The 25,207-nt window shown below is 49.0% G+C and overlaps 1 protein-coding gene and 1 long non-coding RNA gene across 13 annotated transcripts in view; one reads left to right on the top strand and one right to left on the bottom strand.

Moving 5' to 3' along the window:
• On the bottom strand, positions 1-22,354 carry SCN3B (sodium voltage-gated channel beta subunit 3). 12 transcript variants are annotated; one of them, XM_070047616.2, is made up of 7 exons: positions 22,173-22,354; positions 21,246-21,324; positions 12,389-12,552; positions 10,466-10,691; positions 6,165-6,303; positions 4,163-4,236; positions 1-3,833 (listed from the first exon to the last, which is right to left on the bottom strand). In XM_070047616.2, the coding sequence occupies exons 2-6, from the start codon at positions 21,298-21,300 to the stop codon at positions 4,173-4,175; spliced, it is 648 nt and encodes a 215-aa protein (XP_069903717.1). In that variant the 5' UTR covers positions 21,301-21,324; positions 22,173-22,354; the 3' UTR covers positions 1-3,833; positions 4,163-4,172. The 12 variants fall into 12 exon arrangements, with proteins under 12 accessions (XP_069903717.1, XP_069903740.1, XP_069903728.1 ...); XM_070047639.2 differs by having other exon boundaries at positions 1-125; positions 22,173-22,338; XM_070047627.2 differs by having other exon boundaries at positions 1-125; positions 4,152-4,236; positions 22,173-22,338.
• The window catches only part of LOC149128568 (uncharacterized), a 22,219-nt gene continuing 19,210 nt past the window's right edge, over positions 22,199-25,207 (top strand). The window contains exon 1 of the long non-coding RNA XR_016235540.1: positions 22,199-22,938. This is a non-coding gene — a long non-coding RNA (uncharacterized LOC149128568). The remainder of the gene's footprint in view (positions 22,939-25,207) is intronic.

A 25,207-nucleotide genomic window follows, 5' to 3' on the forward strand; every position in this document is an offset into this window, starting at 1 on the left:
TGGTTCTCAGTGACAGTTTATTGACACAAACAGGGAGTTTACTGAAAAACACTACACACAGGCATCAAGTTGTCGAGGGCTCGGGTGGTCTGGAACAACATTTCTAGAATTCAGAAAAAGATTGGCTGTGGAAAATCAAGAAAAAGCAATATGAAGGTGACAATGTGGGGACCAGTTCTGTCGCAAGACTAAGAATTTTCTCATTGTGTTCAGTGGTGCTTCACAAACCTATGAGCACTGCCCCTCAGTGGCCTCCCTCCTCATCACACACACACTGCCCGTTAAATGCAGCTGTTGCCCAGTGGTGATGCACAGCAAAGGGACAGGACATGAACGGTGCTGGGTTTGGCTGCCTGTGAAAGAGGCTGAGGTGGATCTGTAACTTCCACTTGCTTAGATGTACTTATCTACCGGGTCCTAGCGTAGTCAGTACAGGGAGAAAGTTGGCTGAATCAAATGTGAACTACGTGAGCTTTCAGAGATCAAGTCAAGCTTGGATGATGCTGTCTTTCAGACCTAAGACAACAGGGCACACTGAGGGTCCAGGCTAGTGCTTGATGCGCAGTGGGTGCTTCTTTGCAGAATGGGTGGATGGCTGGACTCATGAGCACACCAAGTACTGGTCAGATATATTTACAGTGACTTGGTGAATTCGCTGTTAGGTATTTTCTGATTTGTAAAATGAGGTGAAAGAAGTCTGATTTTTTTTTTATTTCCACGTTAAACCAGAAAAGGGAAGAAGGATCTACTTGAGTGTGTGTAACTCTTCCTTTTCCTTCTTCCTGCAAAAATGCAATCACACAGCCTTTTCCCTCTGATTTATGTGAAATGGATTCACTGATTCTAAGTTGGGTCTACTTTTCTTTTAGATCTGGTATTAGGGGAGGAGAGGGACCCGCTGTCTTCCCTGAACCATTCACTACTCATGACATTTCCCAGCACATTCCTGCTTAGAGGAATTCCTTTCCTACTAATATTTCTTGTTTGACATTTAAGGAAAAACCAGACACTCAGAAGGAAGTCTGGGTATGCGGATGTTTGGGGATGAGGAAACTAAAGGATAGCGCTTTTAAACAGACTAAAGATAAAGGCTAGCTAGGGTAGGGACAAGCACGGACTGACAAAGTATTTCCACACAGGGGTTGGGGCTTTGATAAAGAGACTGGGCTGACAGTTCAAGTCAAGAGGGCAAGGTGCTTCCAGGGCTCACAGAGTTGAGCAATCAAGTCACGGCTGTGACACAGTAACCAAGGGGAGGTCAGACCCAACCTAGCTTGGCCTTTAGTGAATTGTGTCATTTAGGACCAGTCAAGGGAAATACCCAGCACCAAGACAACAGATGGGGTTTCTAAGGTGATAATAGCCCTTGAGGACTCTTCTAATAAGCCCTTTAGTAAGCAACCACATGCCAGATAAAGTTTCAAAAGCTACATACATTTAGTCTGGGTCTTTTAAAGAAATACAGGGAGAACCAGAGAGCTGGGGGACAAACTGAAGTAGACTGGTGATCACAGTACCTTGTGGATATATAGCCATGATCAAGTCTCCCAGGAAGGAGTTTAATTGCAATTCAGGAGGAAAAAGGGTGCACAAACCAACCAGAAACATAACCAAAGTAGAATTGACTCTCAAAACACATTTCTAGCAATCCATCAAGAAGCAAAGCATTAAAGAAGCGTGAAGGGGATTAGGGTGAGAGAAGATGCCAAACATCAGAACAAGAAAGAGAGGCAAAGATTGAACAGAAGTGAAAAAAAATAAGAAAGAAGAATCTCTGGTCTACATGGAAAGGAACTGGAAAAAGAGTCAGAGACTTGGATTCTGGCTGGACTTACCAACCAGGTGACCTCATGACTTAGTAAAGCTACTTAACTTTGGAAATGTATCACAAGTATTAATAATATCCATTTCACAGGACTAGTTGTGGAAAAGAAATAAAATAATTGAAGTGAAAATGCTTTGCAAACCATATAGTTTTAATGAAAGTATCTAGGACAAGAAGAGTTAGAAAACTGAAGAGTGGGGATAAACATGACCGATGCCATTCAGCTCCAAAAAACTGCACTCCAGAACCATCATTTTCTTAAGCAGAAAAGAGAGAAAGGCCGCTATGTATACTACATGGGAATAAGTTAGATGCAAGATCCACTGGAACCAAGAGGCAAGTGGAGAGATAAGAAGTAGTTTGCTACTATGGCAAGCTACAGCATCCACAGGCTACATGACTGGGAAAACCTGGCACTAATCCAAGCCTGTTTTTCTAACTATAAAATAAGAAAACTGTTCTGTTTTCTCTCCCCTACTTCAGAGGGATTGTGTGGGAAATTACCCATCACAAGGGTCCTGAATTTATTGCAGATATTGAACAAATTCAGACTCTAATATGGGATAAGGGTGTGGTTTCTAATTCCTCTTCAGGGATGGAAGAGATGAAAGAATGAGCTTTCCAGGGGGAGCCCAGAGTCAGTGCACAGTGGTCTTGCCCTGCAGCTCCCCGGATTCAAGGGATCTCTCTGCCCTTGAATCGCAATCACTTGTATCTTCTTAAAATCCATAGAGAGTCCTTCCCCGCGTGACAATGTGCTGAAGGTTGTCACCCTTGGGCCATTCAATCAGAATGAAACAGGAGATGTTGACTGATTTTTCCCACTAGTTCCCTACTCCCTCATAATCTGGGAGGAAAAACACAAAGCCAACATGGCTTCAGAGATGAAGCAGCCCTCCCTTCTGCTCTTACGCTCACCACCCATCTCAGGTTCAACAGCATTCTTCCTGGTTAAATGTTCTCAGATGCATCCACGCATCTTTACACCAAGCACATCCTTTGGGTCCACCTCGTGTCCATCTGTGATTTTTTGGCCAATTTCTAGTTACCTCCATGTAATCAGAGCTAACCTCAGCTGGGCAACCCACTCTCATCTGTGCTTGTAAAAGAGCCATTGCCATAGCCAAGCTCAGTGATCCATCCCAGGGAGTACACTGGGCAACGCTTAAGGCTTTTCTCTCATCCTCTTAAGTCTGTCACTCACTTGAACGCTGTGTGAGTCTGAGTTGCCTCCTATGAAATGAGGAATAATACTGATTCACAGACATTTTTAGAGGAAGAACTTGGGAATTTCAGTCCCAGAGCCCAGGTGGTATCCTCCTCAGGGGGCGCTCCCGTGCACTGTCCCGTGCACTGTCTTTGGCTGCTTGGAAGGACTGAATCCAACCCAGGCCTCAGAAACCTATCAAGATCTAGCCCTGGAAAACTAAGCTCCAGAGAGCATTTGAGTCCATGCATAAGGATCTAGGGAACCTAAAGAGAGAGATGTTTCATTCTGGTGCTCTAGCCCAGAGAGCCATGAGCTTGGAAACACTGACTTCAAGAAATCCAAGTTTATGACATGTGTTTGCTTTAATCCAAACTAGTCAGTCCTGCTTCCTTCCACGTAGACATCCATTCTGTTGCAGCAATGGAGAACGAGTCAGTTCCAGCCAGTTAGGGGCAGAGGCAAGTGCTACCTCTAGCACTTGTATGAAATCATTGGAAGCTCAGGGGGAGAAGTCCAGCTGGCACAGGAGTTGCTTGCTTGAAAGCTAGGACAGGGAGAGGTTGAGTCTGTGTAGAGATGTTGGCTCCTCAGTTCTGGCCAAATCTCAGGGTGCGTAGAGATCTGATGGAGTTATGATGGTTTCATGTCAGAGGTGAAAGCTCACAGGTGGGTGGATGTGTGGACGAATGAAGAGAAAGATGGATGCAGGAAGAGAAGTGATGGGACCCTTGGGGTACCCTCATGATGCTGTTGACATCACTGAACCTGGGCTATTCAGTCCCTCAGTGTTCAGGCCACCTACCAATAACAAAACAACACACTGAAAATTTCCAGCCCAGCCCAAAGACTCATTGATCCAATCTGGGGAATGGGAGAAATGATTAGGCCTTTGTTACCAGGGGTAAGGAGTTCAGGTTGCCCCAAGACTAAGGCCAAGGCAGTCCATCTTCTGAAGGGCTTGATGTCGGACAAAGCTTTGTGGCTTGGGTGTCAATGTAAAGGAATGTGGGGACCATGGACAGAGTCGGCATTAATCTCAGGGACCAATTTAAAGTCCCCTGTGCAAGCTGCCGCCCACCTCCACCTTCCCCTCCCATGTAAGTCCCTGTAGATCACCTCTGTCGTACCGCTTCTGTTCTATTCCTCCACTGGGACCGCAGAGTTCTCCTTGTTCTCTGAAGGGATGGCAAGGTAGTCAGACCTGGAGGAGGACATGAGGAAGGGGCAAGGGCATCAGTGCTTCAGTGTCCAGTGAGGAGGGGACAACAAAGGGGAAAGAGCAGGGCTCAGGGACAAAGGTGTCTGCAGAAAAACTCTGCAGTTCCCAAGAGACAGCTAGAATGGCCCTTCCAGCAGATCCAGGTACACCCACCAGCAGGATGTGTCTTCTCATTGTCTGCACTGTCCTCAGGACTTAGTATTATTATTTGGTTAAGATTCTGGCCAAACTGATGGGTGAGAAACTGTATCTTACACTTGCTTTCCTTTTCATTTCCCTAGTCCCTGTTTAAATCGAGCATCTCTTCATGTTTAGGAGCTATTGGTGCTTCTATTTCTGTCCTCTGTCCATTTGCTGTGCCAGTTTTTCTTGTGAGATTTTTTTTTCTCATTGATTTTTCACTGATGGTTTCATGTCTGGAACATTTCTCCAAGTCTGTTTTTTGTCTAGAAATTTGCTTAGTGATTCTTATAGTGAACATTAGATTCTTATATGTAGTATAATCAAATTTATCATTATTCCCCCTCTTTGGTTTGTGCCTTTGTATTCTGTCCTAATGGGTTTTCTTTGTTACAGCTCATCCTTTTCCATCTCTGTGCTTAATCCTGTATAACTCCTCACATTTCTCTTTTGCTAACCAGTCTCTAATATTCTAAATTAGCCAGCCCATTGAATTTTAAATTTTGCTATCTTTTTCAATTGAAGAATTTTTGTTGTCATTCCTAATTTGTCTGTTTTTTTTTTTTTTCTTAGCAGCCTACTTTGTTCGTGTGTTTTTGATTGCTTCCTTTATTGCTGTATTTTAAGTGCGCTTATTTTCTGTACTTTATCAGGCCCTTCTGTGTCTGAGCCTCAGCTCTTTCCTACAGTGTGTTCTGGTTTGGAACTGGATTGTGAATCAGATGTGACAGCACTTAATCTGGGGAACCCAGTTAGGCTTTGGCTAAAGGTGGGGTCCCTTCAAGATGGGTTTCCATTTGCCTCTGTGAAACATGGTTATCACTGGCCAGGGACTAGTTTTTATTGAATTTCACAGCTTATGAGGTTCCTGGCTCACGTGGGCAGGTCATATAAACTTAAATGCCAAACACTGTGAAAGCAGGCGTTGATGCTAATTCTTAGGACTGTTTCATTCTTCTAGTTGGAATTAGACCAAAATGGGTAACTTTGCTTGGCATTTTCCTGGGCCAGTGCTTACTCCCAGTCTACTTCTGTGTGAGCTATAGCCTTCTGAGGATCCTAGCTTTGCTGAGGGCCTCAGTTCCAACTGTGCTTTTTATGTGACCCTGATTGCAGACACTTCCTGTCCAAGCACGGGCACTTCCTGTCAAACCTGGACACTTCCTGTCCAAGCACGGGCACTTCCTGTCCAAGCACTAAAATCCCAGCACCCAGGTCACCAGGAGTTACAGCCTCCCTCAGAATCACACTTTTTATCTCGACCTGGCCTTAACTTTTTATTTCCCTGACATCATACATATGCAAAAGGATGTTTTCTTCATTTTTATCAAACAATTTTAGGTGGTAACAGCTGGGGCTTTTTAGCTTCCTGCCCCGTGAATGTTGCCAGGAATCCGTGGGAGTTTTTCTGTCTTTCCTCTTCCTGAGGCCAATGTGGTCTCTCAGACTCCATGTTTTCTAACAGGTGCTCACTCAGGTCTTGGGTGGGGGGGTGGAGGCCAGCAGTCAGCAGGCTTGAATTAAAACTTCATTTTGCCTTTTCCAGTAGCCTCAGGAAAACGGTCAGACTCAGTGTTCCCATGTGTAAAATGGGCATAATAGCAGTGCCTACCTCAAAGGCTGTTAGGAGAAGAAGGTGGAAGATGTATACAGATTGCTTAGTGGCTCACCTGGGACAGCAAGCATCCTGAAGGTGCTAGCTAGCATTCCTTTGGCATCATTGGACTTACGCGTTTTCTTGTGCTGCCTCTTCGGCCTTTGAAACCTTCCTGTAGCAATAAACCATCTCTATGAGCAGCCACAGGGTGAGGAAGACCAGAAGGATGTACATCATGATCTCTGAGACCACGGAGGTGAAGTCCTCTCCAGCTGTAAGGAGGAGAGTGAGGCTAAGCACGGGTGTGGTGTCCCACAAACCGAGCGCTGTCACTGGGACAGACAGGAGGCTTGTTTTTAAGGATGGATTAAGAAAGCCCAGAGTTCAAAGGAACTCAGAGGACACCAGAGGAGTTTCTTATCCTACAGCTGTCCTGACGTCAGCTTTCTTACTGCTTTTCTTTTTTTCCTTTTTCTTTTTTTTTTTTTTTTTTTGACAGGCAGAGTGGATAGTGAGAGAGAGAGACAGAGAGAAAGGTCTTCCTTTGCCGTTGGTTCACCCTCCAATGGCCGCCACGGCTGGCGCGCTGCGGCCGGCACACCGCGCTGATCCGATGGCAGGAGCCAGGTACTTCTCCTGGTCTCCCATGGGGTGCAGGGCCCAAGTACTGGGCCATCCTCCACTGCACTCCCGGGCCACAACAGAGAGCTGGCCTGGAAGAGGGGCAACCGGGACAGAATCCGGCGCCCCGACCGGGACTAGAACCCAGTGTGCCGGCGCCGCAAGGTGGAGGATTAGCCTAGTGAGCCACAGCGCCAGCCTCTTACTGCTTTTCATCGGCCGCTCTGGAGATGAAAATGCAGGAGTGTGATGGCTGGAAGAAGTAGCAGGGCAGCAGAAGGAATCTTGGGCTCAGAGTGAGCTAACTATACAGTTACTGTTGGCCCTCATACCCACGGCTCCCACTTCCATGTAGCCAACCAGTCCTGGATTAAAAGAAACATTGCACATGCCACAGCCAGATTTGGGCTAGGCGGAAGCCAGGAGCCAGAACTCAATCAGACTCTCCATGGGGAGGGCAGGGGTGCATGCACTTCAGCCATCTTCTGCTACCTCCCAGGATGCGTAGGCAGGAAGCTGGATGGGAAGCAGCGTGGCTGGAACTTGACCTGGCACTCTGATGTGGATGCAGGTGTCACAAGCAGTGGCTGAACCCGCTGTGCCACATCACTTGCTCCCTCACTATTTCTGAAGCACAGATCGAGGTCTGCAACTTCCTTGCTGAAAACCCTCCTGTGCTCCATGCCGTCGCGGGGTCAAGCCCAGACTCTGCTAACCCGACATGCAAGCCCTTCGCAGGCCAGCTCTTTTCACCCCATTCCCATTCAGCTGGCCAGAAAAACTTGGCACCCACACCTTGGTATTTCAGAATCTGCAGAGGTTTCTTCTTCCTCTCCCCTCTTCTGGACTGAATCCCCAGCTGCTGCTTTCCTGTCTCCTCACAGGGCTCCTGGACTCCGCTGGGCGCCCTCTCATATGGAAATGTCCTCACTCACATTCTTCTCATTCACTTTGTCCCTCCGTGATGAGGGTTCTGAGGGTGTACTGTGAAGTTTGTCTCTTTTCTATTGACTGTGGTTTATCAGTCTGCTGTCTCATCTTGGAATGTCCAAAGTACCCAGTAGGTATTTCTTGAATGAATCACTAAAAATAAGTATTGATCTTTGTTTCTCAATTGACAAAAATGGCCAATGAAAACATGATACATGGCCACTGTGTCCTAGTAGGAGGGAGGTTGCAGCCACCTCTACCCTTGCCAACTCCTACCAGTAGATTCATGGCCCAGTGTTTCCCTAGGGCCCATGTCATCCTTGCTTGTTAAAATTAGCACAGCACGTCTCGGGTGTGTGTTTAGCCCAGTGAGTAAGACCTAGGATCTGCATCACAGTGCCTGGGTTCAGTATGCTCTTGACTTCAGCCTTCTGCCAATGCACACCCTGGGAGGCAGTGGGGATGCTCAAATAACTGGGTTCCCACCATCCAAGTGGAAGGTCTGGATTGAGCTCCTGGCTCCTGACTTTAGCCTGGCTCAGCCCTGGCTGTTGCAGGCATTTGGGGAGCAGACCAGTGGCTGAGAGCCCTTTCTGTCTCAAAAAAAAAAAAAAAAAAAAAAAAGTACAGCATAGCCAACCATGACATTCACTTCAGACAATCTAGGAGCTCCGGGATCATCCAAGTTTCCTAAATGGAACTGGAAGACACAGATAACATCTTGAGGTTGCAGAGAATGCCATACACCCCAAATGTCTTCTTGTGCCTTTGCGACTGCCTGATACACTGTTTGTGACATGTCTGTCTTAAAACCTGCAATCTCTTTTCAAATGCAGTTGCTGAGAAGTGGTAACACAGGGTGCCGTCCTCAGTATTATTAGACATCTCTAAGTGAAGAGCCCTCGTATTTCTGTTTCAGAGTCAGGAGGTGAAAGCCAAAGCCAGGGCAAATCCAGGCCCAACTAAGAGAACCTGGGGGCTTCTCTGGGACCAGAGGAATAGAGGAGATGGGTAGGGTGTGTCATGGGCAATATGAGGCAGAGGACATCTGGTGGGCAGGGCTGCCTCCCCCCCGGGGGAGGGGTCACAGAGGCAAAGAAAAGAAGCAGCGTGTTGGAGAGGGGATGGTGGCAGAAGGGAAGGATGCACTGGGAACAGAGCCAGCCTGATAAGCAGATCTGCAATCCAGCCCAGTTTCTGGTGCTACCTGCTTCCTGTCCCAAGCAAGTCCCCCACCCCTGCAGAGCTCTGTTCTCCAAGCCACGAAGTGAGGGGCAGCCTGGCTGTACCCTCTTATCACCTGAGATCCCACCCCAACTCACACCTGCAATGGCATGGAGGCCCCAGTGGATTAAATGATATCCAAGCTGCATTCCAGCCGGACCATCCACGCGGCACTGTGGCTCTGACAACAAAGTTGTTTTTCCTTCCTTCCTTACCAGGCTTGCTCTGGTGCCTGGCAGGCAACCAGCTGAGCTTTGCCACACTTTCTACCAGTTGTGTACCAGGGTCTCTAGGGGTAAAAACCTGAGGGAACAGGGGGTAGAGACAACAGGCACCATCCCAGGGCCTGGCAGGTCCCAGCCAGCAGTTCCTGATGGTGACCAGGAGAGGGCGCCAGGCTGTCTCACCCCCACCACGGCAGGGAGGCGCGCAGTGTAAACAGAAGCAGCTAAGAACCGGAGGGCTCAGAGGGGACGGTGACTCATCAGGTCTCCATGCAAGGGACTCAAAAGTCCTCCTGCGCTTTGAGAACTGACCTACCTGCAATTTGGTCTTACTGTCTATGTCTAACCAGTTGCATCTTTCTCATCGCTCACTCTCAAGACAAAGCAATCTTCTTTCTCACAATGACATGATTAAAAAATAAGTAAACTGGTGGCCTGGAGGTTAGGATTCCCAGATCCTTTTTCTAGAAAGAGCCCAAACTTTAACTTCACCTTTTCTTCCGTGCCTCACACCGTTCACTGGCCGGCTCACCACTGTGCATATTAGGCAGCAGTGATGCTAAGAACAGGCTCAAAACAGGCTGAGAAAAGCTAACTAAATGGAACGACCGTGGAGCCCGGAGGAGGAAACCCAAGGCAGGATGCACTGGGAGGAGCCAGGGGCTCAGTTCTGTGAGTCCATTGGCAGCAGAGCAAGAGCAGTGTCTGAGCACCCTCCACGCTCACCCGCAAAATTCTGGACTCAAGACTGCAACAGAAATCTTTGAGTAGGCTGCTGAAAGAACTTCCCACTCACTAACAAGGAACTAGTGTGGGAGCTTGAGGATTTTAAATTAAGAACTTGAGAGCTATTACTTGTTCCCTGCTCCCAGCCAAGAGTGTAAGGCGAGAGGCCACAGTAAGGAAGGTGTTGCAGCGGTGGTGACAGACACTGGAGAGTGGCTCTCACTGGATGGCTCCTGTGGCCTCAGCATCACCTGGCATTTCGTAAACAAGGCAACACTCGTGGGCTCCACTTGCAGAAGCAGAGTCTGCATCCACAAAGCCCTGCTGGAGATTCTGAGGCTGGCTGAAGTTAGAGATCCAGTGATTTCCACGGGAGGAGAGATGACCTGTAGCTAACCTCGTGAGATCTCCCTGAGCCCACTGAGTCAGGGACACAACACAGGCCAGAGAAGAAGTGGGAGTTGAATCAGTATCTGGGGGTTCCCTTCTCTGTACGGACCAGGAAGAGATCATTCTGTCATCTCCAAGCTTTCCTGCTTTCAGGAGAGGCAGACTTTGACCAGATAAATTGATCAGACAGCTTGCAGGAAGCTGGCTAAAAACACAAGCTTTTGCATTCTTCAAAGGCCTCGCTTGTGTGGAAACCCACAGCCCTCCTGCCCCACTCCAGTGAGTCCCACAGAGCAGGGCACTCTAGCCTCAGCCTCACCCTCCTCGGTGACTCGGAGGGGAATCAGCCGCGTCGTCTTCACGAAGGGCCGGTGCGCCTCAAACTCAAACTCTCGGGACACGTTACAGGTGTAGAGGCCGGAGTCATTCAGAGTGACATTGAGCACGGTGATGGACACATCCTGCAGGTCCTTGCTCCCGTTCCACTGCAGGCGCCCCTGGAAGGGGCTCTCCACCTCCTGGTGGCCATTTCGGTACTCGTAGATCTGCAGGTACAGAGACAGAAGAGGATAGGGCCCAGAGAGGAGATAGAGTAGGACAGCAAGATGGGAATGGGGTAGAGAAGAATCGCAGGTGGTTAGGAAAGAGAGAGGACGCACCAGGAGACCTAGAATTTTTTGTTGGGGGAGGATGAGGAGATGCAAAGGGCAGGAGAGAACAAAGATGGAGAAAGATGGGCAGTGGGGCTGGCATTGTGGCATGGCAGGTTAGGCTACGCCTGTGGTGCTGGCATCCCATACAGGTGCCGGTTTGCATCCTGACTGCTCTACCTCTGATCCAGCTCCCTGCTAATGCACCTGGGAAAGCAGCAGAAGATGGCCCAAGTGCTTGGACCCTTGTACCCATGTGGGAGACCTGGATGGAGTTCCAGGCTCTTGGCTTCAGCCTGACCCCAGCCATTGTGGCTACTTGGAGAGTGAACCAGCAGGTGCAAGATTCTCACTCTCTTTCTTTCTCTGTCTTTCTCTCTCTGTCTCTCTCTCTCTCTCTCTCTCTCTGTTTCCCTGTCCTCCTACCTTTCAAATAAATAAAATAAATCTTGGGGGGAAAAAAGGAACGAGTTCAGCTTTAGGAAAGCAAGAAACAGGAGCTAGCAAAAGCCAGTTCCACCCAGGGCTGTCTCCATTAAAAATCTTTGTGCAAGAGAACCTGGCCCCAGAACAACAACGTGGTGTAATAAAAAGTGCCTTGTAACTGCTGTCAAATGCGAACTCTCTCTTACCTAACTTCCTGAGCCTCAGTTTCCCCACTTCTGTGTATATATCATTTCTCCGGGAAACAATACAGTGTTTCCTCGTATTCCAGGAAGTACTTTCTACTAACCCAGAAAATCAGAGCTCATGAGTCCTGGTAACAACCTATAAGGTAGCTATGTCACATACCCCATTTTTAAAACCAGGAAACAGGCAGAGAGAGGTTGGGTTGTGTGTTCCAGGGCACAGAGCTAAGAGTGGAATCCAGCCTCAAACCCAGGCACCCTGGCCCCAGAGTCAGTGGAAGAGTAGATAATGGTCACCTCCAAAGTGGGACTACAAACAGATGCTCACCAGCCATCTGTGCCACTGACATTGGCTGTGGCACAGGATCAGAGTTGGGAGGGCTCCCTGCTCTGCCAGAAGTGTGTGTCATGGGGAGGACTAGGGGTTCCTGGTGGGAGGGAGGGTGCTGGGGCCACATGGGAGGTGAGGCACAGCACGGACCCACTGGAGAACGAAGTAAACATTCTGCCCATGGATGCAGCTGGACAGCTGACCATCAGCCTTGGTCATCGCTTTCATCCTTATTTCTGTGTGACCTCAAGGAGCTAACCTGTGTTATTGCATATAACCGTGCTCTGTTTTATTTCAATTCTCCAGGGGATGGTGTGGGGAATTAAATGGAAATACTCGCCAAGTGCCTAGTTTTGTGCCTAGCCACAACCGGCTCTAAATACGGTTTATCTCCTCCTCATCCTTCTTCCTGCTGGTACCCAGGGGTGCTTGAGGCTGGCCAAGTGCCTTTCTCCCTGGTTCAAAGGAGCTGAGCTATACTAAGGCTGTCACTTATCCACTGAGGAGCTGTCAGCACTTGGAAGAAAAAAAAGCCCGAGTGTGCTAAATTGCCATCCCCTAGACTGTCAGGAGTCGGGCACACAACAGCAGAGACCAGCAAAAGAAAGGCCAAAGTCAGCCGGAGGACATACAAGGAAGTCTTTGCCGCCCTCGGGCCTGTAGAACCATTCCACTACCGTGGTGGCCTCCACCTCCTCCCTCTTCATGCAGGAGATGCAGCGCAGCTTCATGGGGGTGCCCTGGACAGCCTCCGTCTCCGAGGGCACTTCCACACACACGGGGAAGCAGACGCTGACTGCAGAGAGGGCGGGTGACAGGGAAGGAGGGGCAGGTGGCAGGGAGGGGCCGGTGAGAGGGGGGCATTGGGAAACGAGGAGAGAGGGAGGAGACAGAGAAGGAAGATCATGAGACAAACTTGAAAATAGCCACGGTCCACATGTCTGCACCTTCACCTGCACTTTCCAAGTGTGTGTGCTCAGAACTGGTGCGGAATGAGGTGGAGGGGACATGGATGGTCCAGACACAGACTGAAAGCCTGGCCCTGGAAGTGGTGGAGATGCAGCAGACGTGGACTTGAGCCCTGTCCTCAAAGGCTGGCAGGGAGAAAGGGCATGCGGGCATCATCTACGATCCATCCACGCCCTCATTCAACAGCCATTCACTGAAGTCCACTCTGTGTCAGGTCTGGTCCTCAACTAAAGATACAAAGATGAACAAAACACTAACCGTGCCCTCACGGCATTAATAACCTAGCAGGGAACACCTAGCCATAACTATGAGTAAGCCAGACCACAGAGCGTGGCATACTACTGGTGATGTGCTCTGTTCCCAGAGGGAGAGCGCTTAGTCACTCCTGGTTGCGCTGCGAGGAAGGCAGAGAGGCATGGGAAGGTGGACAGCACCCACGTTTTGAAGACCACCAGGTGTCCTTCAAAGCTGTGGAGCAGTGTACACATTTGTGTGTTTCATGGATGCTCTGAGTGATTCTGACGTGTGGTGGCAGATGGAGCAGCAGAGAGGAGCAGGGTACCCTGAGCACTAGGTGAAGCAGTGTGCGATGGGAGGAGCAGACTGACAAAGTTAAAAATCTAGAGGGAGGTCAGAACGTGGGCCACCTTGCATGCCACATGCAGATTTAGACTTACAGTCTGTTTTTTTTTTTAAAGTGAGTACATCATATTGCAAATTCAGAATGAATCCAAAGTGGGACACAGCTGCCAAGCAAGCAAGTGCCAGTGTGGGCTGCACTAACAGATGTAGTGTGCAGAAGGGAAGAGGAGCAGCCCGCCTGCACTGTTCAGAACAAATCTGGACTGTCAGGATCTGTTCAGGGTGCACATTTTACAAAAGGAACCTGTTGGATGCGTGCATGCCCAGAGAGCAGCAGGATGATGGGGGCCTGGGGACAAAGGGGAGGACTTGAAGGACTCAGCTCCAACACGGAACTTGTCTGACTTTTACTCTGATTCTGCCCACCTTCAACCGTGCTAAGAAAAAAAATAAGTTTGTTGCAATGAGAAGAGATTTCTGATGTTGCAGCGATTCATAAATGCAAAACTGTACTTGGTAAAAGAGTTTACCCCTCATTGCCTGGAAGATGCAGAGGTAAGACAACCACAAGCATTGTCATATAGGGACATTGAAGTTCCTTCAGATGCTCCCTTTGCATGAGTTAATAATAAAAGCAGAGTCCCTGAAGTATAACAAATGAAAACAATACTCACTGATATTTTAAAACTAGTCCACTGTTGGTGGTGAGACAGAGAATACAGAGAACCCTTTTCTAAAAACAGAAGAGGGACGATGTTTATGATGCAGTAGATTAAGCTGTTTGCAGTGCTGGCTTCTCAGAGTACCAGTGTGAATCCTGGCTACTCTGCTTCCAATCCAGATTCCTGCTAATCTGCCTGAGAAGGTAGCAGAAGATGGCTCAAGTACCTGGGTCCCTGTCACTCACGTGGGAGACCAGGATGGAGTTCCTGGCTCCTGGATTCAGCTGGACCAAACCTGACTGTGGCAGCCATTTGGGAAGAGAACCAGCAGAATTTAAGACCTCTTCCTCTCTTTATCTCTCCCCTTCTCTCTATCCCTCTGCATTTCCATCTTTTAAAAAAGAGATTTATTTATTTATTTGAAAGAGTTACACAAAGAGAGAAGGAGAGGTGTGTGTGTTGGGGGGGTCTTCCATCCGCTGGTTTACTCCCCAATTGGCTGCAACAGCCAGAGCTGTGCCGATCTGAAGCCAGGAGCTTCTTCCAGGCCAAAGGACCTGGGCCATCTTCTACTGCTTTCCCAGGCTATAGCAGAGAGCTGGATTGAAAGTGGAGCAGCCGGGACTCCAATTGGCACCCATATGAGATGCTGGCACTGGAGGCAGTGGCTTTACTCACTATACCACAGTGCCGGCCCCAAATAAATCTTTTTTTAAAAAAAGCACAGAAAAGCTTTTTTTAGAGCTTAAAATGAAACTGGTATAAACTAATTTTGAATCAAAAAATTAAATATTGTGTTTGACTAGAAGGAAACAAATTTCATTTTTAAACATAGAGTTAAAATCAGCAGCACTATAATTAACTTAAAGTTTAAAAAACTCAAAGCAAAGTAATATTAATTGTATTTGAAACTCTCAAGAAATTCAAGGCAGTGTTATCTGGCCATCTGGTCATCACTTGCATGGACAGAGGGTCCACACTGGGATAAGTGAGCAGAAGCATCTTCAGGGGCCAGCACTGTGGTGCAGTGGGTTAAAGCCCTGGCCTGAAGCACCAGCATCCCATAAGGGTGCCAGTTCTAGTCCCGGCTGCTCCTCTTCTGATCCAGCTCTCTGCTATGGCCTGGGAAAGCAGTAGAAGATGACCCAAGCATTTGGGCCCCTGCACCCACATGGGAGACCTGGAGGAAGCTCCTGGCTCCTGGCTTTGGATCGGTGCAGCTCCGGTTGTTGCGGCCATCTGGGGAGTGAACAAGCAGATAGAAGACCTCTCGCTCTCTCTCTCTTTCTCTCTCTGTAACTCTTTCAAATAAATAAAAATAAAATCTTTAAAAAAAAAGCATCTTCAGCATCTAATGAGTTTGAAGTCTTGAATATAGAATGATTTTTTTCTTTTAAAATAGAGGTATGGTTTTTGTACAAGTTTGTGAGTGGACAGAGGGGCAGAAGGCACGCAGCCAGAACACTGCAGCATGCAACCCTGGGTGCACTCACATTGAATGAGCGGTGGTAAAGATGACAGATTTCGTTGGTGACCTCAGGAGCCGAATAGGAAAAATCCCAAGGAACATCCAGTTATAGTGATAGAGGCTGCAGGAAGATGGGTTACTGCCACTGAATGACTGGGTTTGGTCTATGACTTCACACCTCTTAAGATTCAACTTTTCATGAACAAGAAGCTGAAAATAACCTCTATCTGTCAGGAGAATTCTACACATTAACTTATGTAAATGTGCTCTGTAGAAATGTCATTCATGAATGCTTTTTAATCCTTCATTTCTTTGACAAATATGTCCAGTACCAGGCGTTGTTCTCGGCACTGAGGACACAACAGGAACCAAACAGAACCATCCCTGCTCTCATGCAGGTTACATTCCACTGCGGGGGGGGGGGGCATAAATAAACATTGGTTCAGTGCTATAAGAAAAAATACAATGGGGGAGACGAGAGAGAAAGCACATGAAGCCGCTGGGGATGGCCCCAGGGAGAGAGTAACACTGAGCGGCCACTGAAGGAAAGAAGGAAGGCAAGACATTGTAGGGGTATCTGTGCCATAGGAAATGGTAGCTCCAGAGCACACGGGTCCCAAGGTGTGTGTCTGTCATGCTTGAAAGCCAAGAAAGAACCCACGGTGCGAAGCATGGTGGACCAAGCAGGAATAAAAGGGAAGCAAGCAGGAGAGGATGTCAGGGGCCTAATCACGGCAGCTCTTGCAGCCCACGGTTAATTTGAATGCTGGTTCTTGCTTGGAGCAGTACCAGGAACACCGGAGGCCTCCAAATGCAAGGATGATATGATCTGATTGGTGTAAAATGACACGATGTGACCATTGTTGAGAATCAGCTGGGGAGGTGAAGGGGAACTAGAGTGGGTGCAGAGAGAATGAGCTGGTGCAGTGACAGGAGCCAAGATTTCACTTCATTGAAGATGTGGAACTGTGGGGGTTTGAAAGCGAATCATTTGGGGCCAGTGCTGTGGTGTAGCAGGTAAAGCCGCCGCCTGCAGTGCCGGCATCCCTTATGGGCGCCAGTTCTAGTCTGCTGCTCCATTTCCGATCCAGCTCTCTGCTATGGCCTGGAAAAGCAGTAGAAGATGGCCAAGTCCTTGGGCCCCTGCACTCGCGTGGGAGACCCAGAAGAAGCTCCTGGCTCCTGGCTTCAGATCGGCGCAGCTCTAGCCATTGCAGCCATCTGGGGAGTGAACCATTGGATGGAAGATCTCTCTCTCTCTCTCTCTCTCTCTCTCTCTCTCTCTCTGCCTCTCCTTTTCTGTGTAACTCTGACTTTCAAATAAATAATTGATAAATCTTTAAAGAAAGGGAATCATTTGTTGGATTACCCTCCTTGAGTAGGTGAGAGGTGACATGCTCTCATGAACAAGTAGATAGGGTAGCAGAGACAGGAGCACCTACAGTTAAAGGCGGGGAGGGGGATACATGGAGTCATGATGAACATGTGTCCCTGAGGGGACGGTAATCCAGATACCATCAGGGTGCAAGCTTCCCTGCTCCTGGCTGAAGTCCAGCTTCAAGGCACTCTTCTGGATAATACAATGCAAATGACCACAAAGTCCTCTGTTTGCTTGCCCTTTGCAATATGACTTACTACTCTTTCCATCAGGAGGTGAAGTCTGTTTGTCCACTCATGGAGTCTCCAACCCACCCCTGCCTATGCTCCTATGAGACCCTCTGTGTATCCAGGAGAAGGCTGTGCATAAGTTAGGAATCCACATTGCTGACTATTAATGATAAACTCCTGGAATAATGGCTGAATCATTTGACCTTTGGCCTCCTTTTCAATTTGCATAGTTCTTGCTCTGTCACTCCCCCTCTCTCTCTATAACTCTGCCTTTCAAATAAATATATAAATCTTTTTTTAAAAACTTATGAAAAGAAGAAGATGATGTATTTATGATGATACTATTTAACTAAGGAATAGTATCAACCTGTCATCTGGATAGTAATGCATATGAGGGTACTTCAACAAGTCTGTGGAAAATGGGATTAAAAGATAATTTGGGGCAGGGCTGACATTCTGGCATAACAAGTTAAGCCTCTGCCTGCAACACTGGCATTCCATATGGGCACCAGTTGAGTCTGGCTGCTCCACTTCCATGATTCAGCTCCTACCAATGCACCTGGGAAAGCAGCAGAAGATGGCCCAAGTGCTTGGGCTCCTGCACATATATGGGATATCCAGAAGAATCTCCAGGCTTCTGGCTTTGGTCTGTTCCAGCTCCGACCATTGCAGCCATTTGGGGCATGAACCAGCGGGTGGAAGATTTTTCCCTCTGTCTCTCTCTGTAAATATACCTTTCAAATAAATAAAAAATCAAATCTTTTTTAAAAAGATAATTTACTTGGATGCAAATAATTTTTGAAACCCAGGTGTAGTTTTTCAATAATACACATTTTTCATAAACTCTTTGAAGGCCCCTCATATACATTGATTTTAAAAAAATTTGCAGCAAAATAAGCTTACTCTCTAATTCCATTTTCCACAAAATTTCTCAAGTATCTCATATTGTACCAACGCCCCTACAAACCCTGAATCTTTCTCTTCTTTGAGTGTTTCCAAGTTGCCTCTCCCAAGCTTGCTCTAGAATGCTTTTCCTTTGTACTAAGATAAGGAAGGCTGCTTTTAGAATGTAAATAATTTCCAAAAGGGCACCATAATGAAGTTATTTTTAGATGTTCACATCTTGAAATGGCTTCGGGAATCTGATTTAGGCAGTCACTTAGGGCCTTGAAGGAACGGAATGAGGAAAACGCAGTCTGGAGGAGGGAGGAGAATGTCCCCCAAATAAGGGGCAGTTTGGAGGCCAGGCCTGAAGAGGACAAGCAGAGAGGGAACGAGGGCTAAAGGATGTGTGGGATCCTAGGAAAGGTGATGGTGTGGGGTTGGAGAAGACATGGAAGGGACATGGAAGGCCAGCTGCCCACTGCAGACCACAGAGGTGCTCGGAGGAGCCCTGGAAGGCTTAACCAGGATGACAGGAGTTCTCTGGCAAGTTCTCTGTTTCCCCAAGCTCATTTTCTCAACGTTAAACTGGAAAGAACACCCCTTCCCCTGACATGGCATTGACTGGACATAAGGGCCAAATGAAAGTTGTATTGTAAGCTGTGCAGCACCAGGCACATGGAGGTTTGTTTTTGTTTGTTTGTTTTTTGACAGGCAGAGTGGACAGTGAGAGAGAGAGACAGAGAGAAAGGTCTTCCTTTGCCGTTGGTTCACCCTCCAATGGCCGCCGCGGCCGGCGCACTGTGGCTGGCGCACCGCACTGATCCAGTGGCAGGAGCCAGGTGCTTCTCCTGGTCTCCCATGTGGGGTCAGGGCCCAAGCACTTCGGCCATCCTCCACTGCACTCCCTGGCCACAGCAGAGAGCTGGCCTGGAAGAGGGGCAACCGGGACAGAATCCGGCGCCCCGACCGGGACTAGAACCCGGTGTGCCGGCGCTGCAAGGAGGAGGATTAGCCTAGTGAGCCACGGCGCCGTGGGGCCGGCACATGTAGGTTCTAAAATAACTACTGCATGCTTTAATAAAGGAAGTGAGGACACGTTTCTCCAATACATACAGGAAGTAAATGGAGGAGACTCTTGCATTCATATTGGACCTCATGTGAAAAATCAGCTTGGGAACAGAGAACACAGCCAAGCACTCCCCAACACTGGAATTACATGCAAATCAAATGAAAATTTACATTTGTAAAGTGAGGCTCTTTCTCTTTCATTTAACAGCCACGCATCCTATAACATCCTTTTTTCCCTTCTGCAGCTGTTCAGTCTGGTGAGCCAATGTTCAGCTTAAAGAAAGCTGAGAATGAGCATGGATGGGTGCGACATGTACAATTCTTGTGTTTTTTTGGGGGGGGGGTGTAGGGGGTGGAGGTAGGGCAGGGTGTGCTGTCATCTCTAGCAGTATTCTGCAAATACGTCCCTATCACTTAGTTGTGGAGCTGAAAGGGATGTTAGATATCATCTGTGCCAACTTCCAAATACATACAAGCAACCAGATAATCTAAGGTTGTAACACAGAAAGCTAGTGGCAGAGTTGAGACTCTTTCTCAAGCCTTGATCAAAAGATTCTTTGCCTACAGCATGCTCAATCCCTCCACTGGAATTTGGAATGGAACCTTAAAAACTTAGAGTAGGGTATAGGAAGACAGTCTTCTCAGAACTTACCCCAACCCTTCTCTGCAACTCCAGCTTTACCCACACTGTCTCTCACCCAGTCAGACTAGCCTCCCTAAGCCTCATGTCCCCAGCCTTTCCCCCGAGAAAATTTCAGCCCTCATCTTTAAGGCAGGTGAGATCACTGGCAACATATTACGTCTGATTCATCTCCAGGTCTGGTGTACTCTACTGGGGATAGACGGAGGTTGAGTCTGTCCTTGGGGATGGCATTACCCTCCTTCCTCACCCTTCCTAGCCTACCTCATCAGGCATTTTGTTCAACAGGAAGCTTAGCTGTGTCTCTGGTCACATATGAAATCCAGATAATGCTGGCAGCTACAGTTAGTCCTGGAGGTTTGACAAAGTGATATTACAGCAAAGAGGCCATTCCCACCAGCACGTCTGCCTTGCATAGCCACGAAGAGCATCATACCGGCCATGGGAGTATAATCCCATATGCCTTCCTTCATTAAGGCAGATGGCCATGACCATATCTGGTTATCCTGTGTATTGATTTTAGCGTGGAGGAAGGCAGCTCAGATCAGGCAAAGCAATGCATCAACTGAAGGGCATATACATTTGATCTGCGGGTCTAATAACCACAGACATTAATGCAGAGATGCCCAGAACCACACACACACACACACACACACACACACGGTCACTCACCACTCCATTCAGATGTCCATCCTAACATGCTTCGATACATGCTTGTGCATACACTAGACACTGAGACACACACTGACACAGAGAAAAACCCAGTCTCCTATTATATATTCAGATATTATCATGTAGGCTCTTGGCTCCCGTAAACCCTTCAGGCACCCACCCCAAGCTCATCCCTGACAGCGCTTTGCCAGGCCTTACTGTTGCAAGTCTAAGACTGCCTTCTTTGGAGGGGGAAGGTCACCTCAGTCTCTCATAGCTGACAAGCAAAAGTCTACTCACCTCTGAAGGGAAAAAAAAAAAAAAACAGCTTCCCATATACCAAAAGCATCTTCATTCCACATGTTTATGTTGGGGGGGGTGCATTTTTTCAGTTTCCAATTAAAGTAATATATAACAGCAAATGGCTGAAGCCCACTACCTCCTATTCCTTATTAAAAGTGAGCAGATGGGTCAACAGCTAAATTATCTCCAGTCTCAAAATTCAGAATCCCACTGTTATTTTATTTTTAATATAGAAAAACACTTCGGGGGATTCAGGGAGCTTTCCAGGAGTCCTGACACCTTACTGAGAAATGAAATGTAACTGCAAGGTGTTCTTGTTTATGTTTTGTTTTGTTTTTAAATAGAAATGAACCTGACCATATTCCGGTTCAGCAGGGGAAAGGGGTGGGCGGGAGGTAATTTTGGAATGATCAGGATGCTGGAGGAGAGGTAGAACATCAGAGGAGATTAGGCTACGGGCAGTGGGGAGGCGCCTTTCCAAGCTCTGAATCCCAGCTCTCACGGAAGCCCTAGATCTCCATGTCCGGCAGACATATACAGAGGGAAGACAGCCAGAACTCCTACTGCCACCAAAGACATGGATAAGTGTCATGACTATTAGTTAGCACCATTACGGTCATCTACGTCTCGCATAGTGGGGTGCCGGTACTTACCCCCGTAGATGAGCAAGAGGGAAGCCAGGACACACGATCTGTTGAAGGCAGGCATCTTTTTCCGCAGGTGGCTTCGGGGCTAAACAGAGAGATTTCCTCAGTCAAAGACTGCGCTCTCTGGTTCTTTCGAGGAAACCCTCGGGGACGAACTCCCCCAAGGGGGTGATTTTCTGACTGAATAGGGGTCAAGCGCGCTGCCAGGGGAGACTCCGCGCTGGGGGTCTCGGCTGGAAGCGACCCCAGCAGGCCGCCCCCATTAGGGGGAGCGGCCCAGCAGTGTCCGGGATCGGGCTCAGCACCACGGACAGTGGCCTCCCCGCCCACCCCGGAACTCGGGATTCCGGTGGCTCGCCCTTCTCTCCAGTTTGCGCCCAGGGCAAGCTCAGCTGGGCAGCGAGGCGCGTGCCCGGCCGTGGGAGGCTGCGCTGTCGAAGGGGTCCATGGCGATTCACCTCTCGCCTGCCCTAGACACAGCTACGCTCCAGCTTCATCCGCCCAGCCCGGCGTCTCCGGCTGGGCGTGTCCCCACTCCCGAAGCCACCAAGGCCGCCCGTCTAGGGACCCGCGCAGGTCCCGTCCACGCTCGCCCTCGGCTCCCCGGGGAGCTGCTAGGGGGTCCGGAAGAAGGCGGAAGAGCCCGGAGGGCGGGCGGTCTCAGAGGCGGGGGTGGGTGCGGAGGGAGCGCCTTCCCCGAGCTCGCCCCCGGAGCGCGCGGGGCGCTGACCCTGGATGGCCGTGAGCCTCGGCTCCTCCCCAGCCCCCGGCCGGGCGTGCTCCGTCGGCCTGGACTTGCGCAGGCGGCTCTCCGCCCAGCCGCCACCACGGACCCTCCCCCTGGTGCACACACTCCCCACCCCCAGACCAGCGTGCCCCTCCCCGGGCGGCGCGCGGCGCGGAGCGGGGGCGGAGCCGGAGCGGCGCAAACACCTCCAGCCGCTGGGGTTTCTCGGCTTGCTCTCCAGCTCGCGGTCCTCCGGTCTCTCTCCGGCGCTTGCACGCCTCTCTGGAGCTCGGGAGCGCCGCCTCGCCCCACACACACCCTCCAGGCCGCCCCACTCCTACTCCCGCGCTGACATGCCTGTCTTCGGCTCCGGAAAGGGGAGGGCCAAAGCTCTTTCAGGCAATGATGTCATCTGGCATGTACCCGGGACATGGCTCTCGGCGTCACTCCCCCGACCCTGTCCCCTCCAGTTTCCCTGTCTAGCCTTTGTCTGGCCTTGATTAATTGGTTCCAGACACTGCGGACGCAGCAAAGATAATCCCTGCTTAGGGCAAGATGTAGGGGTGAGGCGCACCTGTTTCCATCTTAGTTCCTCACCCAGAGAGGTGATCCAAACGTCAGCGCAAACGAGGTGTTGGAGGCAGGATACAAGAGGACCTCTCTCCCCTTCCGGCTCTAATCACTGATTATTTATTTATTTATTATTTTAAGCAGAGAGATGTGTGGTTTGGCGCCCTCCGACTATTAGCCACTCCCTAGTCCTTGCAGCTGTTGGCGAGTCCCCGCCCCAGCTGTGGAAGGGAAACCTGAAACTTTAAATTCAGTTATAAACACAGATTGACATAACGGATCAGGAATGCCAGGAACTGACGTGAAAGATTAATACAGGAGCCTCTTTCCCCAGCCCCCCTCGTATCCCCTCTGTTCTCTTTCCAAAGGCTTCTAAAAGGGTCGGCAGAGGAACAGCTGACGGTAAGTGACCCATGCGCAGGAAACGCGGCCCCCTCACGAGTCACGGAGCAACAGTGTGTCCCCACGGGCTCCCTACCCGCCCTGCTGTGCAAGGACCCACCCTTGCCTCTGTTAGGCTAGAATGGCAAGTCGAAGTTGACTCAATTCAACCTCTGGTCCGACACCGGAACGCCCCAAGATCAGCCCGTTGAGTGAGCTTGACCTTTCTCAGCGTTGAGAACTTACTACTCCTCAAGCTTGCTCCTCTTAGAGTTTGAGGAGCTTCTTTATACTCATTTGGTTTCTGTACCCTCCTCCTCTCACCCCAAACTCCGTTAAGGGGTCCTGACACTCTTCTCTCTATAAAAGAGCTGTGCTCCCCACGTGCCCCACTCCCAGAGTGTTTTGTTTGGGCTTAGCCTAGTAATTGCCACCCTGGTGATGTTCTCCTGACTTGAAGTTAGTCAGTACGATCCTCCAAGGGACGGGCAAAGGGACTGACGTTCCCTGTGTGGTCTGGCCAGCATAAATCCAGTGAAATTATGACCACACTTGCTTCAGAGGATTCTGTTCAAATACATTTATAGCCACGCATCAGTTCAGTTAAAATCCCTAAGTATTTTTCACCTGGCCTGTTGAAGAGCCATTTTGTTCAGATATGCAGGGAATTTTGGAAATTTTATTATGAAACTTTGCACTTATTGCTCTTAAGATGTATTCGGGGCGGCGCCATGGCTCACTAGGTTAATCCTCCACCTGCAGCGCCGGCACCCCGGCTTCTAGTTCCGGTCAAGGCACCCGATTCTGTCCTGGTTGCTCCTCTTCCAGTTCAGCTCTTTGCTGTGGCCCGGGAAGGCAGTGGAGGATGGCCCAAGTCCTTGGGCCCTGCACCTGCATGGGAGACCAGGAGAAGCACCTGGTTCCTGGCTTCAGATCAGCACAGCGAGCTGGCTGTGGCGGTCACTTGGGGGGTGAACCAACAGAAAAGGAAGACCTTTCTCTCTTTCTCTCTCTCTCTCACTGTCTAACTCTGCCTGTCAAAAAAAAAATGTATTCGTTTCTGCTAAGTATCACAATTTGTTAATACTTTCATTGAATTCAGATTCAGTCACCTATATATATCTCTTCTTTAGCCTTATTTCATCTCTATGCCTGACAATCACTTGATCCAAACATAGATTTTTTTAAAGAATTATTTATTTTATTTATTTGAAAAAAGACAGAGGAATTACTCCCACCCCCACTGTTTCACTCCTCAAATGCCTGCAACAGTGAGGGTTGGGCCAGGCCAAAGCCAGGAGCTATGAGCTCCATCAGAATCTCCCACATGGGTGGCAGGGCTTAGTACCTTTTTTATTTTTTTAAAGATTTATTTTTATTTATTTGAAGGACAGAGTTACACAGAGAAGTAGAGACAGAGAGAGAGAGGTCTTTCAACCAATGGTTCACTCCCCAGATGGCTGCAACGGCTGGAGCTGTGCCGATCCAAAGCCAGGAGCTTCTTCTGGGTCTCCCACGTGGGCGCAGGGGCCCAAGGACCTGGACCATCCTCCACCACTATCCCAGGCCACAGCAGAGAGCCGGATCGGAACAGGAGCATCAGGGACCAGAACCAGTGCCCATATGGGGTGCCGGCGCCTGAGGTCTGGGCGTTAATCCGCTGCACCACAGCGCTGGCCCCAAGGGCTTAGTACTTGAGCCATCATCTGCTGCCTTCCAAGGTGTGCATTAGCAGGAAGCTCTACTGTAGAGAAAAAAGATAAAACAAACAAGGAGAGAATTCTTTGGCATGCTTCTGAAGACCTCACTGTAGCTTGACATGAGTTAATTTTTTCCAAGTCTTTGATGAATTTCCCATATTCTGAGGAAGTTGGTTTTCACAATTTTTGTGCATGTTTTTGTTGATTTTATGAAAGGGTAGCTTTAAAAAAAGATTTATTTATTTTCAGAGCAGCAAAGAGAGGATGAGACAGAGAGAAGGAGATCTTCCAGCTGCTGGTTCACTCTTCAAGTATCTGAAAACAGTGAGGGTTGGGCCAGGCCACAGCCAGGGGCTAATAACTCCATCCAGAGCTCCCACATGGTGGCAGGGGCCTGAGGACTTGCAGCGTCTTTTGCTGCTTTCCCAGACACATTAGCAGGGAGCTAGATCGGAAGTGAAGCAGATGACACTCAAACTGATATGGAATGCCAGAATTGCGAGCAGTTGCTTAACTCCCAGTGGCTTAACCACATGAACTCTTAAACTTTATTATCACAGTTGTTGCTAAATCATAAGCAAACACTCAAA

Source organism: Oryctolagus cuniculus, chromosome 1 (genome assembly GCF_051225735.1).
Source record: "Oryctolagus cuniculus isolate XC-2025 breed Fujian yellow rabbit chromosome 1, ASM5122573v1, whole genome shotgun sequence".
NCBI classification, from domain to species: Eukaryota; Metazoa; Chordata; class Mammalia; order Lagomorpha; family Leporidae; genus Oryctolagus; species Oryctolagus cuniculus.

What these genes read in the sequence shown, in the direction of transcription:
- SCN3B (XM_070047616.2), bottom strand. Translation starts at nt 21,300, where the DNA reads ATGCCTGCCTTCAACAGATCGTGTGTCCTGGCTTCCCTCTTGCTCATC. An exon ending in AGGGCGGCAAAGACTTCCTT is followed by an intron (nt 10,692 to 12,388) that starts GTATGTCCTCCG and finishes CTGTACCTGCAG; the next exon opens with ATCTACGAGTACCGAAATGG. An exon ending in GAGGCAGCACAAGAAAACGC is followed by an intron (nt 4,237 to 6,164) that starts GTAAGTCCAATG and finishes GTCCTCCTCCAG; the next exon opens with GTCTGACTACCTTGCCATCC.